At 41.9% G+C, this 16,308-nt stretch overlaps 2 protein-coding genes across 3 annotated transcripts in view; one reads left to right on the top strand and one right to left on the bottom strand.

Annotated features, from left to right (window-relative positions):
- Positions 1–2,656: 2,656 nt before the first annotated feature.
- Positions 2,657–12,716, top strand: TVP23A (trans-golgi network vesicle protein 23 homolog A). The gene is made up of 7 exons (XM_057367273.1): positions 2,657–2,891; positions 2,964–3,043; positions 6,919–7,063; positions 8,027–8,116; positions 9,906–10,031; positions 11,609–11,738; positions 12,062–12,716. The coding sequence occupies exons 1-7, from the start codon at positions 2,883–2,885 to the stop codon at positions 12,121–12,123; spliced, it is 642 nt and encodes a 213-aa protein (XP_057223256.1). The 5' UTR covers positions 2,657–2,882; the 3' UTR covers positions 12,124–12,716.
- A 349-nt stretch (positions 12,717–13,065) lies between these two features.
- Positions 13,066–16,308, bottom strand: part of NUBP1 (NUBP iron-sulfur cluster assembly factor 1, cytosolic) — a 39,853-nt gene continuing 36,610 nt past the window's right edge. For both annotated transcript variants that reach the window (XM_057367272.1, XM_057367271.1), the window contains exons 6-11: positions 15,784–15,874; positions 15,468–15,622; positions 14,276–14,386; positions 14,083–14,185; positions 13,833–13,916; positions 13,066–13,239 (exon numbers count right to left, since the gene is read on the bottom strand). In XM_057367272.1, coding sequence (XP_057223255.1) covers positions 13,187–13,239; positions 13,833–13,916; positions 14,083–14,185; positions 14,276–14,386; positions 15,468–15,622; positions 15,784–15,874 — 597 coding nt within the window. In that variant the 3' untranslated portion in view covers positions 13,066–13,186. The remainder of the gene's footprint in view (positions 13,240–13,832; positions 13,917–14,082; positions 14,186–14,275; positions 14,387–15,467; positions 15,623–15,783; positions 15,875–16,308) is intronic.

Below are 16,308 nucleotides of genomic sequence, written 5' to 3'. Positions count from 1 at the left end.
TGGGCAGTTCACAGGGGAATTCTCTATAAGCCTCTGCAAGATTCTGGGGTGTGTTCCAAGGAGAAAGAGAAATCAGCTGACTTCTTGGTAATAGTGTGAATAAAACAGTATATTAATCTTAGAGCAGGTTCCATTTATTGTTGAAATAGAGACTGAAAGGGATTTTGCAGTTATTCACATCAAGCCCCTGGCACTGACAGTGCCCTACAATAGAAAGGCCATTTTTTGTTGTGGGGAGGGAATTCCCTGTAAGGAAATGGCAAGGGCAAGGCAGCACGTGATATATTTTTGAATATTAAATAATTAAAACTATTTTCTGCTATATACTTCAGTCAGCAATGAAATGGAATCTTAATATATTYCATAAATAGTCTAGGTTTTCCTGGTAAAAACCTGCAAACTAAGCTACAATTCATAAATTCAGTGCAACTATCTTTTCATCTGGTGTTGTCAAAGCAGTATTTGAGGACTTACATTGCCTTTAGGATGTTGCTAATCTTTCCAATGTYCAAATAATTCACAGTTAAATTAGAACACAGAAAAAGTGTTGAAAATAGGACAGTTTGTTCCATGAAATCCTAGAAAATACTGGAAGCTTCAAATGAGGTTTCACTTGGTTGCATTTATTTTGAAAACAAGGAAGAATTCTTTTCTTGTAAACCCCAAATGAAGAAATTCCTGGGTTGACCAATGGTTCTTCTAGGAACCAAGGATTCTTTCTAGCTCTTAATTTGCTCCAAAAGAAAATGATGACCCATACAATACCTTGCGTAATCACACAGCATAATTTCATAGAGTTTTTTAGAAAATTTACAAAAACCATTCGCATGGTATGGTGATAGTCTCCTGTGGGATTATGAAATAGTTTGTTAGGAAAACAGATAATCCCAGCAGTGAGCCAGTGAAGATAAGCACTGGAAGGGAAAACTAAAGAAACATTTATCTGTTCTAAAATCAAAACACAAAACACAGGTTATGCTTATTTTTCAGTTATTTCACCACTCATGAAATCAGTTAGTAGCACCAGAGTAGTAAATCAGATACCTAATGTTTTGACAGGCTAACTGTCAGCTCTCCCACAGAGGTGCTGTTTTATCTCATAAGGGACATAGCACACAGTTATATTCTGGTGCCTCAGAATGAAAATGCAATGGCTCGGGCAACAYAGCAACATTACAGAGTTACTAAATTCAGACTCTCAGATTTGCTGCCCTGGGAGGTGCAAGAGGAGCTGAGGTGAATGATCTGCAGCCAGGAAGATGTGAGACCTCCCTGCACTGCTGAAGGCTTCTGTCAGTGAGTTCCGGGAGCTGCTTCCGAACCAGAAGCCGGCTCTGTTTGAGTTACTGTTAATATGTGTTTTGCAAGCAGAAGTGCATGTTGATACAGGAAATGAAGTCGAGGTCAGCTTCAGGTATGCACATAATTATTTAATGGTTCTATCTCATTACAGCTGTCAACAGCAAACTCTATATCTCCCTGGAGAGGGAAAGCCCACTTCAGTATTTTAATATTGAAGGCTATCATGAGCCACCCCATCAAATTACAGGGACCTATTCAGCATTTTAGTGGAAGTCTACTGTACTTAATGAGCAGACTGTAAAAGTTGTTTTAACACTCTCAAGGCCAAAATATGATGATCACAATATTAACATCCTTAGTCATTAAGCACACCTTTCCTCTTTGCAATTATAATCCCATTAGGAACACTTTATCAGTTTTTCTGACCCATTAGGTATTGCTGTCCTTATCCTGAAGTAAGGTTGTCTTATTTCACTTCCTTAAGTCTGTTGCATAATCCACCTGAATTTTTAATTAAGGCAGGAAAAGAATTTATCATAGAATATCCTGAGTTGGAAGGGACCCAYAAGGATCATCAAGTTTAACTCCTGGCCTTGCACAGGGCAGCCCCAGGAGTTTTGCCCTGTGCCTGAGAGCATTGTCCAAATGCTTCTTCAGCTCTGGCACCCTTGGTAATGTGGCCACTTCCAAAGCCTGGCGAGTTCATTCAGTGCCCAAACACCYTTTGGGGRAAGAATCTTTTCTGAATATCCAACCTGAACCTCCSCTAACACAACTTGAGSCCATTCCCTCGGGTCTTGTCACTGATCACCACAGAGAGCAGATCGGTGTCTGCACCTCCGTTTCCCCTAAGGAGGATGCTGAAGCCCACACTKAGGTCTCCCCTCAGGCTCTCCCAGACCTGAACAAGCTGAGTGATCTCAGATGCTCGAAGGGGCCGAGTTACCTYCACTGCACCAGTGGCACATCCACAGTGTTGTGGTGCTACCGCCTGCCCTCACGGCTGTCCCGCCACAGCTGTCCCTCCACACAGGCCGCTGGGAGCGGGGACAGCAATGGCCGGGCTGTGGGGGTCCGCCAAACGCGAAACGCAGCTGTGCTCTCATATTTGTATGTGTACGTTCGCCTTTCCCTCAACTCCTTCTTCCTTTCAGGGCTCGTCTTCAGCATGAGACCCCAGCGGCCGTGTCCCGGCCGGTGGGTGCGGCCAGCCCGGGGGCTGGACATCTGACCGCGCTGAGGGCCGGGGTCTGTCGGGGGCTGCCGGGGGCTGCCGGGGGCTGCCGGGGGCTCCTCAGCTGCCGCCCGGTGCCCGGCCAAAGCCCGCACAGCCAAAGCCCGGCCAAAGCCCGGCCAAAGCCCGGCCAAAGCCCGGCCGGCCCGCGGCGGGAGGCGCCCACAGACACCCCGGCTGCAGGGCCGGAGGGAGCTGCGGGGGTCCCCGGGTCTCCCGGGCGGTGCCCGGTGCGGCGCAGCCTCCGCGGGCTGTGACGAGGGGCAGCCCCGCTGCTCGCCCCCGCAGGGCCGGAGCCCGGCCCCTTTTCCCCGGGCCGGCGGCGGGCCCTGGAGCCGCGGCCGGGATGAAGCAGGTAGGGGCGGCGGGCGCTGCGGGCGGGGGAAGGCTCGGCCGGGCCGTGCGCGCTGACGGGCTCCCGCCGCAGGCGCTGGTGGACGACACCGAGGATGTGTCCCTGGATTTCGGGAGCGAGGAGGAGCTGGCGCTGCGGAAAGCGCGGATCAGGTAACGGCGCGGAGGCCGCAGCATCGCGGCGCCCGGGCCCYGGCGGCCTTTGCTGTTCAGAAAATTGCATTGAAACACTTCATTCCACTTTTTACAGGGCGGGTGGTCAAGCGCAGGAGCAGGCTGCCCGGGGAGGTTGGGGAGCCTCTGTCCCGAGATGGCCGGGCTGGAGCAGGCGAGGCCCGGCCCCGCTGCCCGGTGTCACCCGGCTGCGGGAAATGCAAACCTGACACACGCAATATCCCAAACCCCAAGCAAACAACACTTGAGTGAGAGCTGGAGTCGTGGAGAGGGCTCTCAGCTCCAGCACAGCCCGCTATGCAGCAGTGCTCAGGCATTGCCGTGCACACCTGGCTGAAGGGAAGCAGCTATGTAGCTGACATAAAACTGTCATGATTTCCTACCACGGGATGTGATGTGTGGATAGTAAAATACTTATCCTTGTTGCTTGACAGAACCCAGCCCATTAACCCATCTCATCCTGTCAGGTTAAGCTGTCTGCCCTTGGGTGTCACTCTGCAACTCTGGCCATACAGAGGTCCCAGGTGACAGAGCTGTTGTTCCATCAGTGGCTTTTGGAGAATTTCCAGTCAAAGACTCTAAAAGGAAGAGTTTTATGTCAAAAGGAATAATGCATGCACTGATCAATAATGTATATAATCACCTTTGATTTAGATTGCTTTCTTCTATGTTGCCCCAGTTTGGTCTGGTCCATTACAATGGTAATATTTTTTGTAGGTATAGACAAAGAAAAATAATGAWTGCTAAACCTGACAGAGATAACAAGCAAACGTGTAGCTTTGCAATACAATTACTGTGTTTTATTAATGTCTAGTGAAGCTTTTCTGCYCTTGAAGTGCTTCAGACTTTGTAACTACTTGAGTCAGCCCTGTAACTACTTAAGTCAGTCCACCTTGGAAGCAGTACACATTTTGAAGGAAGGCTTATATTTTGGTGCGGTCTTGGAGACCATAGCATGAAGGGTTCAACTGAATTGGGAAATACAGCTTCAAAGTACCTTAATCACACGAGCCAMAGATTCTGTCTGAGGGACCGGGCTAGACGTAGCATGAAGTGAAACCCTGAAATGTTTGTAGGAGGTCCACAGCACCTGGTACTTTACACTAGAGATCTTATGAATTCCTTCTGGYTCATGCTACTCAGTAATACAGGACAGGTAAAGTATCAGCAATCCATAGTATTCTGTGATCCACTTTGTGTAGGCACTGGTTGCATTGGAGACAGCTATTCTTTCTTGCCCTCAAGAAAATATTAAAAGATGATGTCATATTGAAAATTCATCTGCCATAGAATGCAGAAATGAAACTGCTTACACTGGTTGCACATGTTTGCTTTTCTATTTCTGAAGAATCTTGTGCAAATGAGCCTGGAACACACCTAGGTGCTGCAAAGTTTTGTTATCTTATTAGAGGGCATAACAAGATGGTCTAATCATTTGTCTTTAACTTTATCCCARTTTCATCTTGAACTTGGTTAGAATTTGCATAGGCTGTGAAAAATTGTGCTTTTGTGATTCTCCAAGGTATTTGTGTTTTTTGTGCAAAAGCGCAACTTAAAAACAAAAGGTTAGTTAGGTTTCTACTTTCCTAAGTAATTGGAAAAAGCTAAGTTCATTGCAGTATGAGAACTTCGGATCTCAAAGTCAGGAGCATATGATTGCTTCTTTTACAAACCAGCCAGGAAACACGATGGTCAAGCCAGAGATGAGAGACAATTTATTCAAAATTTACCTCAATATATTTCAAGTTCCAGACAGAAACCAAAATAAACAAACAAACAGACCAAACCAGCATGTAAAGTGCTGCTGTGGCACWTCTGAGCCGGTACTGGAAATGATTCTTCTGTAGTTCCTGGCATAGCTTGGGACTGACYCAAATTTGATTCCTTAACATGGAAGGCAACTAAATCCATAGCCATTCATTCCTATCCCAACAGGAATCATGCTCACAGACTGAGCAGAGGTTATTGTAACAAGGTAAATGACAATCATTTCACCTTGAGACTCCAATTCTACCGCACGTGGGTGTTTAGGTTAGCAGGAAAATTGAAAGACCCAAGCAAGTGGATTGCTGTGCTTTCAGGAGCCAYTGAATTCCAAGCTGAGCCAGTGCAGAGTTGCAGTTTCCTTTTATCCTTTCCATAGTCTCARTAAGTGCTCAGCATTGTAATAAATCAGAGCTCATGGGGTTTGTTTTGATTTTTTTTTTAGTAAATACCCTTCAGTGTTTGATATTGGAACAAATTCAGCACTCAAACAGTAATCCTGTTGTAATCCAGTAATGCTRCTGAATCTGCCTTCCAGAATGAAACATGACTTCTCCAAAGTTACTGCTACATTTGAAGTACTGATCCATCAGAAAAGCTCAGGCYACCCTGGTGTGCTTTGGGGGTGTGATCTATGAAAGCTGCTCTTGGCACAAGGATACCACTTACGTAATGGACTCTTGTGTCTTCTTGACCAAGATGAAGACTTGAAGCAGCAAGGCAGTGTCTGTTTTAGCCAGTGCACAATATCTACTCCACCCACCTGGCGGCTTATGCCAGAAAAAGCCCCTTTTGCTTAAAATGTCACACATTTACATCTAAGTCACAAGAAGTTTTTGGAAARTTTGAAGTTCACATGAACATGACCAGGAGTAAATATAAACTATAACTGTGCATCATTCTTCCTTCTCCAGTCATGTGTGTAGTACTACAAGCACAATATTGCCCTTAGAGAAAGATAAACAGTAGAGCAGTTCAACAGCTATAGAGTAATAACATAACAATAAAGGTATTTAAGTTATAATAGTTATTATATAACTGTAATKTAAGTTTATAATAAGCAATTATGTATGTATTTGATGTCTCATTTTATTATAYACAATAACAGAATAACATTTAATAGTTACATAGTTCATTATGCCCTAGGCCATACTTTTGTTAACTGGCCATACTACTGTTCATTGTTCACAGTGGTAGAGAAGCTTAATGAGACAATTGATGACTTAGATATTTTATTCAGATATTTTATCCACTAAGCTTCATGGAAGAACTTACTTAACTGCTATAGCCTGTGGTTAATTCTAACTTTCAACTAATTAACACAAACAACTGTACAGAGTAAGTTTTTTGTWCTTGCATATTACCCTGATAATTGTACTCTGCTCATTATAGCACTCTTCAGTCTCCCCCAGCTATGCAGGCCAATGTTCCATGTCATACAGTTATTTCTTTTACTGAAATTTCTCTTTCTTTGTTACAGACAMAATTTTGTTCAATGAATCAAGCATAAATATCTAGTGAAATTAATAAGCAATAATTCAGAAGAAGTGTTTGATTCCCAAATCATTCTCCCTGTCTAAACAGAAGTGGTTGYGTTTAGACATGAAATATGAAGGTTCATTTTGTCTTACAGCAAATAGCTACCATTTTTTTTTTTTTTTGTTTTAGATGTCATTTTTTGTTTCCAAAACAGTTTTGAAGGGCATAGGAGCTATTTMATTTCTTTTGTGCATTGCAGTGCTGATTTATTTCAGGAAACGATGMGGATTTTAGGGTACTCTGTTGAACATAACCAGTAGATTCCTTCATGCAGTACCCAAGAATCTGGTGAAAGGCTCCATGTTTTGTTCTSTCYTTAAGAAAGTTTTGACASGAACATCAAATTYATCTTTTAGCTTTAKATTGAAGCTTGGCTATTGAAAATAYCATTGCTTTGATAATGAAGATGTGCCAACCTTTGAAATAATAGCAGCTGTAGACCAAAGAACCATTATAATCTTGAAATARCTGTTGTGCTACATTTTCAGCAAGTACTGTAACATTCCTTCCTGTCCCATAACCTCAGATATGCACTGCATTTTCTTTTACAGGCACCCACTGGCCACCTTTTTCCACCTGTTCTTCCGAGTGAGTGCTATTGTTACCTACTTGTTCTGTGACTGGTTCAGCAACAGCTTTGTTGCCTGTTTTGTCACTATTCTCCTCCTTCTATCCTTTGACTTTTGGTCTGTTAAGGTAAGATGACCATCTATAGTAATTTCTTTAAAAAAATACTTTGCCATTAAAGAAAACAAAAAAAAAAAAAGAAATATGCCTAATGAAAAACATGACAAAAACATTGGAATGTATTGATTTATTAAATGTCTAGCCCATTTTCATGAAGATGTTCACATATGTTGGTTATTTAGCACCATGTTTTCTGTGGCTTACTGCTAAGGACTGCTGATATGGTGGAAAATTGCTGTGCCATAGATTTGTTTGTATCCTTTCCCCCGTAAAAAAAGAAATAAAAAAGTTAAACTGATCCTGGCTTTCMGTAATGGAAGCCCAAGGATGCCTAGATCTGCAGCCCCGAGCCCAGACCCYGCAGCAGGGGCTACAGAAGACTCCTGAAAGCCCAACTATAGCTCTGGTGCCCTAATCCCATGCAGGCAGGTGCATCAGGCCACCCCAGGATCCAGTGACTCCACAAGTGGAACAAAGCTTTTGTTTTGTAGAAGTGAGGCATTGATGTACCTCCAGTAGTCTAAAAGCTTCTGGTGTTCATTGGGGTGCAARAATATTTTCTTAGTTTGTTTGCTTGATCCTACACAGATTACTTGCTTRTCATTAGTCTCCCTTTTTTCAGTGTGTTTTTGTTCTCAGTGTTCCTTCTACTGAGGAAATTTGTTTATTGAATGCTTGTCCAACTAACTGACTTGAAAAAGATACAACCTATAATTTATCTAAATAAGTGCTATTGGGCTGATTATCATATTGAAAGAGAATAGGCCTCTAAATTTGTGAGTTTTGAATTAACAATTCATCCATTGTTAATGGCTGTTGTACTCAAGCTGGCACAGCTTTTAGAAGTAATTTTMGTATTTGATAGAARGATATAATTTTTGAACATGCTTGTTTCTTATTTTTCTATTTTTAACTGTTATTCTGTCAAGTGACTGTTCTACTGATTAATGCAAATAATGGTTTCATCACTAGAATGTGACAGGAAGACTCTTGGTTGGTTTGCGTTGGTGGAACCAGATTGATGAAGATGGAAAAAGTCAYTGGGTGTTTGAAGCTAAAAGGGTAAATATATTAATAGAAGTAGGCACAAGGCAAACAGAATCCATAGGAAATTTGTAAAGCTGACACCAAGTCAAATAAARTAATAAATAGAACACCTTTGTAACAGTTACATTTTATCCAGCKTCCATAGAAAACAATGTCAGTATTGAGGTGTGAGCACTGGTTTGTCACATCCTGGAAGCATTAAGGGCAAGACAGGTCTCACAACATTGTTAGCATATGGATCAGCAGAATAAATATTCATGGCATGGTGCTATAGGTGTGAAATGTTTCTGGTAGTTCTATTTTATTTTCAAGTGAGAATATATTCAATATTTTGAAGTTAATRTTGGAATATGGTGGGGAATAGAACCTCGATCACAGAGCATTCTGATCCTGCCAGTACCCCCCAAACACAGAGGGGGAAAGAAAGCACTATAGAATGGCATTTGGCATCACTGCCAGAGTCGAGGTTCAGGTTTTACTTTCCCGTGCTGGCATTCTCTCTGCAGCCCCGTGGAGCCTGGCGGAGCAGCACCCAGGTGCTGCTCACCAGGACGTTCTTTTGGAGCCCTCCAGCTGTGTCCCCCAGCTGTCCCGGTGCTGTCCCGGTGCTGTCCCAGTGCTGTCCCAGTGCTGTCCCGGTGCTGTCCCAGTGCTGTCCCAGTGCTGTCCCGGTGCTGTCCCAGTGCTGTCCCAGTGCTGTCTCAGTGCTGTCCCGGTGCTATCCCAGTGCTGTCCCAGTGCTGTCCCAGTGCTGTCCCTGTGCTGTCCCAGTGCTGTCCCAGTGCTGCCCCAGTGCTGTCCCAGTGCTGTTCCAGTGCTGTTCCAGTGCTGTCCCGGTGTGCAGTGCCCCGTGCAGCGCCCTCTGCAGCCTCGGCTGTGGCTCCGGGTGCCCCGAGCGCAGAACACAAATTAATGTGCTTCCTGCAAAGCTTAGTGAAGCCTGAACACAGAATGGAGGAAACGCTGTACAAAAGAATACGCGGCAAATTCAATATACTGGAAATGAACTGAAAAGCTTTTCAGTTTTCAGTGGAAAGGGGGTTTTCAGAAGTCCAGAGGGTTTTCTTTTCCAGTTATGATGCTTCTGTTTCAGAAGCTGGCAGTAGTGGTTGGAGGGTTGGAGTGAGATTTTGAATTTCAGAAAGATCAGAACCTTCTAAACAATTCTCTTACTTTAGGGYTTTTTCTTCTTCTTTTTAAAGTGTAGAAGCTGATGATGAGCCTTTCACTGTAGATGGAAACGTGAGTTGTGCTGACCTGAAGAAATCGGTAAGCAGTGCTTTACAGCCTGCTCCGAGGTTTTGTGCTCTCCCTGAAGAGCACACAGGGCATGGTGCAGAACGCTGCCTCTTGCAGTTGCAGTGTGCCCAACGCTAGCATGACATGAGGCAAAGCATGTTTTTAATCTATTAAGGCATAGTTTTAATCAATTTAAGGCATAGTTTTTAATCTATGGAATGTCAGCAGAGTTCAGAAGCAAAACCCAAGTGTTAATTTATATAATAGGAAAATAAGTTTCATGCAAGATTTACATTAAGGTAAGATACTGTATCTTCTTAGGAAAATGTATATAAATGTGTGCTTTTATGAGAACTCCAGTCTGAACTAGAACCAGCTGATAAATCCTATGGATGAAAATGCTGTTGTGTACAGTAGAGGAAGGAAAGGAAGGAGACTTGGCATGAGCTACTTATCTTCTTAGTTAATCTTCCTTCTATGCATAAGTCTTCCTCCTTTGTTCATTTGTCATTTATTGTGGGTTTTGACTTTGTGACTAATAGCCTTAATTAATTTTTCCTTCCAGGTRCCTACAGTATCTGCCTCAACTGAAGCTGAAGCCCGAATCTTTTGGCTTGGTCTCATCGTCTGCCCAGTGATTTGGACAATGTTTTTATTTAGYACCTTGTTCTCCTTGAAGCTGAAATGGCTGGTGAGTCGGGGTGCTGAAGACARTCTTGGGAGAGGGAAAACTCAGATCTGTTAGTTTTGAACTAAATCTTCCATCAATACAAAAATTCCACCAGCACCTTCAAGGAATCAATACCAAGGAGTTTTCTGCAGTCAAGGCCTTCTGCACTCTGGAATGGATTGGTAATTTTTAGCTGCACTTCTAATGGATTATCAAATGTCAATTCCTTCATCCAAATGGAGAACATCAAGTGATGGGCAAAATTATGGGCTTCTTTTTAACTGTARCAGCTTACTCTTCCGCAACTTATTTCAGTCAAATGAAACTAATAGGAGAGGACAAAAAATAAAACCTCTTGGTTTTAAGGTTTTTAGGTCCTAGGAACTTAAGTGCACTTACTCTTAAAAGTAAGGATTTTAGATTCCTGATACTATTCCCTTTCGAAAGAACCATCATCATTAGTGCTTAAAACATTGATAAATTGAACTGTAAGTTATTTATAATTAGTTACATATAAGCCATCTACTTAAACCCCAACMCTTTTTTCTAAATACAAGAGGCAATTTACCCCATATATTGCATTACATTAAGATATTTTTGCCTATTAAATCTTCACAATTTTCCCAAGTGTTTGGATAATTGCCWCAGAACTTTTCCTATCAAGTTGTCAGCCATGCTCAGTACTATTTCTTAATTCCGTCTGAAAAGATAAAAAGCACCTCCAACATGTGCAGCTACATAACCAGTAACAGCSAAGATTGCATATTATTATTCAATTGAACAAGAAATTCAGCCATGGATATGAATCAATTGGAAATTATTAACTGCCTTCCAGTGCCCCTAAACAAGCAATAGTTAAAATTAAACCAGCACTCTTTGTGCCTCCGCCTTTATTTTTGAAAAGCAGAGATTGTTTGCAAGCCAAGAGCTGCTTGGAGACAGAATTCTAACTGGCACAGGAGGCAGATTGCCCAGGTGCTTATAAAAGGCAAGTTACACAAATGAAAATAAGATGACTTCTGGGAAAYGTTTTGAAAGCTAAGGGAAACATTTTTATAAGTTACTGCATTAGTCAGATGGGTCCCACGTGCTGCTAAGCCTGAAGCTCCACAAAAGGAGTCAATAATTTTCACTGCCTGTCAGTGCTAGATAGGGAATCCTATCTGTGGATGCTTTTTGTAAATCTGTAAACAATAGATCTTACTTGTATATAGTGTTTGTCAGCTAAACAGGCCTGCAGGTGTGGTATGTATCTGGATGTAAAACTTTTAGATATGAATTGGGCTTGAAAAAAGTGAAATGTTTTGCAATCCGTTGAGTAGGTCTTTTTTTTGAGGAGTGTTTTCAGGAAAGTGATGAAGTCTTTCAAGATACAGAATGACAGAACTGGTATCAGTGTTTTGATAAAGAGAGGCATTTAAAAGGAGCTATTTGTTTGTTTAACATGATGGGATTTCTTTGAAGCCTGTTTATTTTTGGGAGGAATATCCCCCTTACAGCACGTTTATCTAGATAGTGTGTACACATACATGTGTATATCCTACACAGTCAATACACAGCCATGGATTTATCCTTGCTGAACTCGTATTTGTCCACAGGCTCTCGTGATTGCTGGGATCTCCCTCCAGACTGCTAATTTATATGGCTACATCCACTGCAAGTTAGGAGGACAAAAAACCATCAACAGAGTAACCTCRAGGTTGTTTGGCACTGCAGATGTTCCTATGAGTAAGTACAGAGTTGTGTCAGCTACAGCCCGTGGGGTAGCACGGCCAAGCTGCCTCTCACAGCTGGCTCTGGCTCTTCCTAGCTCAGTTCCTGCAGTGAGTCMTGGCAGGGTGATCCTGATTTTCCAACAAGCCTCTCTGGCTGTTACATGAAGTGCCAAACCCCAGGTCACTTTGTGTTTGGAAGTCTGCTTTGCTTCCAACTGAGCTGCTTCCAAGCTCCAGGAAGAATGTCAAGTTAAATCCCTGGAGTTACTCTGCTTATATGAGACCCTGATGTCCCAGGTTATGCTTACAGCCACGTGTTGTTTGTTCTCTCAACAGGACAGAACAGGAGAATTTCACAAGATGGCACTGAAGAACATGGGAAGACAGGCACTAGATGACCAAACAAGGACGAGCTAAAAGATGAACAATAAAAATACTAATTCATGAAAGCTGTTCTTCACGGGAAGATATTTAGATAAAGCTCTTCTAGAATTATGCCTGCATGAAATAGTCATTTGTGTTTGAGTCTTAGRTCATGGAAGGTTTAAAGCATTTGTTACTTAAAAGCTTCACCAAAAAGTTGTGGGATCACACACAATGCTCATGGTTTACATGGAGCACGCTGCTTTCAGGAAAGTTGTAAACTAACCTCAAACTGTTGGATTATATGTAATGAAAAGACAATGCTAATTTGTTTAACTCTGGAAATACAATAAACAAAATCAAACTGCCTTTCCCTCTCATACACAATACTGATTTTACAAAGCTTTGAAATTACAGTCCCAAAGGGCCTCTTAGTTATTAAAGACACTGAATGTTTTTTGAAGTTCAGACTTAAGGTCAAATAAAAGAAATCAAAAGTCAGTTATCATGTTCACACAGTACTTGTGTGAAACTGGCATTATGTATACTTAAAATATTATTTTGATACCTGWAAAAAAATAAATAAAGCAATGCTCTTGTACTATAATACTACCCTGACTTTCAATCTAGATACAAATCTTTTCCACTGAAAGGAGACTCTTAAATGATGTTATTCAGGGAGAGAGAATGGGCATCACAGTTCACCCTTGTGCAGAAGGCAGGACAAAGCCTGCTGCACATGCACAGTAGCTACATCACATATGATGCCCCAGTGTCAATCCAGCATATTTTATATTCCACTTCCTAAATAAAATGTGTGTATACTCACATCTTCAACTGCCAYACATGGTCAGGGTATTGGCACCATGACACTGGAGGCACAATGAACCTGATAATCCACATGCAGACTCAGTTTCACAGTTTTCTAGTGAGGGAAGAGCTACAAGAGCCTTGAACTATTGGAAAAAACAAAGGCAAGAGCATTTRTATTAAGAATTTATTTGCAATATACAAAAAGAATACATTCTTTTATTAAATCAAGGCATAAGTTACTTTTCTATAATCAAACAGGAACTACATTTTTATTCCATTTACAGATTACATTATCTTTTCTTCTTGAAGATGCTGTTGTTCACAGTATTCCTGAATTCCTGCAAAGATGGAGAAAAAGTCATATGTTTTATTTCAGTTGTTTATCAGGAGTTTGTTGTTGCTGCATCTGGCCCCTGTGGGTACAAATACCTGAAGTTGGGCCTTCATTACACTGAAAGTGGCTTTAGGGATTTCCCAGCTGTCTGTATTTTTTAACAACACAGCACCAGCTCTTTAGGGAGTTTTTACAAGGGTTTTTTGTGCAATTACAGTTAAAAGTGGAGGCATTGATCAGTCAGCTGCAGCCCACTGGGTTATGGTAAGCACCCCTCCACACACCTGCTAGAGAGCCTCAGAAGGTTTCTCTGAGCACAAGGATACCCATCTTCCCTGAAAATGGAAGTGTGACTTCTCTGAAATCGGACACTGAAACCAGTTATCAAACACAATTTCGTTATCGCTTTAAAAGCCACTCAGAAGCGATGTCCAGAAGTAAATATGGTCTTTGCACCTGTTACTTTCAGAATTGCTATGCACCTCTCTTGATTTTATAATTTGTGGTAGAATAACACAAGCCTGTTTAACACCTTTGTATGTTGCAGCAATGCTTAGAACCAAGAGGATTTATTTGCACACTGATTCTCAGACTCACTTTGAATGATATTCCTGTAAGATAACGTAGCTGGAGACTCGGGTGCTTCAGCGAGGAATGACTGGCCACTGTCACAACTTTTTCCTTGAAGAACAGAGAAAAACACAAAAGCAAAGCAACAGGAAAAGATGAGCTTTTCTTTTTTTATCCTTTATCCTGTTTCAGTTACACCTTTTCAGGGTTTTCCAGCAGTAACATCAGTATAGGAAGAACAACTTGCTTTAAGTGCAATGCAGTGCAGTAACTTTACCTATCTGTGGATCTAGAGGCACTTTACCCAGGAGGGAAACATTCAAGTTCTGGCACATCTTCTCTGCACCACCAGTAGTCGGGGGAAAGATCTGAGATTCATTCTGGGACAACATGAAAATTAAAAGTTAAAGTCTTGCAATTCTGAGAATAATTTCAGAGCAAAAACCCCTGTAACACACAGCCAGCCTTACCTTACACTTTGGACACACAAAGCCGCTCATGTTCTCCACAACRCCTATGATGGGCAGCTTCACTTTGCGGCAGAAGTTGATCTCCTTCCGAACATCCTGAAGTGACACTTCCTGCAAATATTARCAAACACTGATACTTCAGTGGTAATTTAATGTTTAATCCATTCAGTTACCTCCTTAGAACTATTTTAAAGAGCGTTTACAATGGATTATTATTGCTGTCTTAATATTTTTAGGAACAYAAACCTGTGCTACAAGCTCGATCAACAATTCTGTGAGTAGCACCAGAGCAGGTGCAACAGTTCAAGCCTATTGCATGTGGTTCTGTTTTGATATCTGACTCCAGTAAAGATTCACCCATACTTATGTTTTATCCTATCTTTAGTTGTTTAAATGCAACTTTTTCACATTTTCAGTTTATAGAAGGGTCCGTGGTATTCTCCACGCGAGTGAGGACAAGAACTACCAGGCTTACACTTGTTACCTCTTTTCAAATTAAATTTGAAATATCTTATCTTCTCAGAGTTTTCATTATACGCCTGACCTCATTCACTCTACTGTTCCCTTCTTCTCCCCTTACTACCTCTCTGGTATTGTCCTCAACATTTCAATTCCTTTATGTGTTATCCTTTCAGCTGTTGTGGAAATACTTTGTGTCCTGTGTTAGTTTGATCTCCTCTTCCTTTCCAAACCAGACAAGAAAACCTCTGAACTGGGTTGTTTTTAGTTTCAGCTTTCCAGCAGCTGATTACTCTTTTGAAAATGCACATGGCAAAGCTGCCTACTTTGACAGGTCATCTGGAGGTGACAGACTACACAGCTGTCAGAGTGCACAGTTTATCACTTAAAAAAAGAAGCTTCTTACACACATTCTTSTGAGCATCAAGCCACTAATGAGTAAATTACAGATCCACAATGATGTGAACTCTGATTCTCAAGGAGGAAGTGAAATACTGCATTCCCTTTCACCACACTGATCACAACAGCTTTTGACTGTGAACTGCTGTGTGGTTCAGTGACCCACTTGGGTCTCCATCAGACACCCACCTAACCCACAAACCAGCCAGCTGCACACACAACAGTCAGTTCCCTGAGATTCTGTACCCTTAGATTTCCATGAAATCAACAGCCTGGAACCCAAGGACTGCCYTCAAGTGCCATAATGCTTCCCCAATGGAATTTGGGCCCGTACCTGGGGTGTGGTGACTATGATAGCCCCATCGACGTGGGTGGCACTGAGGTACTGCACGATGGACAGGTGCTCGTCAGATGTTCCCGGGGGCGTGTCCACGATCAGGTAATCCACTTCACCCCAGTCCACATCCCGCAGAAACTGCTTGATCAGCCCTACAGGAAAGGGTAAGAATGTGGGAGAGAAAAAGGCATCTTCCTGTATTTCAAATTTCAGGGTTTTAGTTTAATATGCTTCCTTTATATTATTAAAAAAGCTCACAATATTTACTTGAAATCTTTCATGTAGATTACTGTTGAAAACACTCARTACATACCATTCTTTTTTGGTCCTCTCCAGATGACAGCATCATCRGGACTACTAAGCAAGAACCCCACTGACATGACACCTAAATTTTCTTCAACATACTAAAAGAGAAGCAGAGAAACAGAACTGAAGAAAGAGTAGAAAAACCAACTCTGAAACCCCTATTTTATAGAAAAAGCAAATGAGAGGGAAGACATTATTAAGATAAAGGTGAAGAACCCTATCTTTTATCACAGGGAATTAAAAACCACTTTTTGTGCAACACAAAACAATTGCACTAAGACTGAATAAAAGCAGTTGTTACAGCAGTTTATGGAATCACAGGAGAYAATGTAAGGATAAAAGCAGCTTTCCCTCTCAGCACCAGATGYCTTTTCTAACAGTGCACACACTACTTATGTTCTTTAGACAACCAAAACTCCTGCAARACCTTCTCTGCATTTTCTAAAGATTAGTAAGTTTTTTCTTGGGTGAAACATACTTCTTGGCTGTCACAGAAAAGCTGACACACTACACAGCTGCATAATACCCCAAA

This window comes from Malurus melanocephalus, unplaced genomic scaffold (genome assembly GCF_030028575.1).
Source record: "Malurus melanocephalus ecotype Western Australia unplaced genomic scaffold, MMel_1.1 scaffold_77, whole genome shotgun sequence".
NCBI lineage: Eukaryota > Metazoa > Chordata > Aves > Passeriformes > Maluridae > Malurus > Malurus melanocephalus.
The sequence above is the reverse complement of the archived record's forward strand: the minus strand, read 5'-3'. Positions and strand labels throughout refer to the sequence as shown.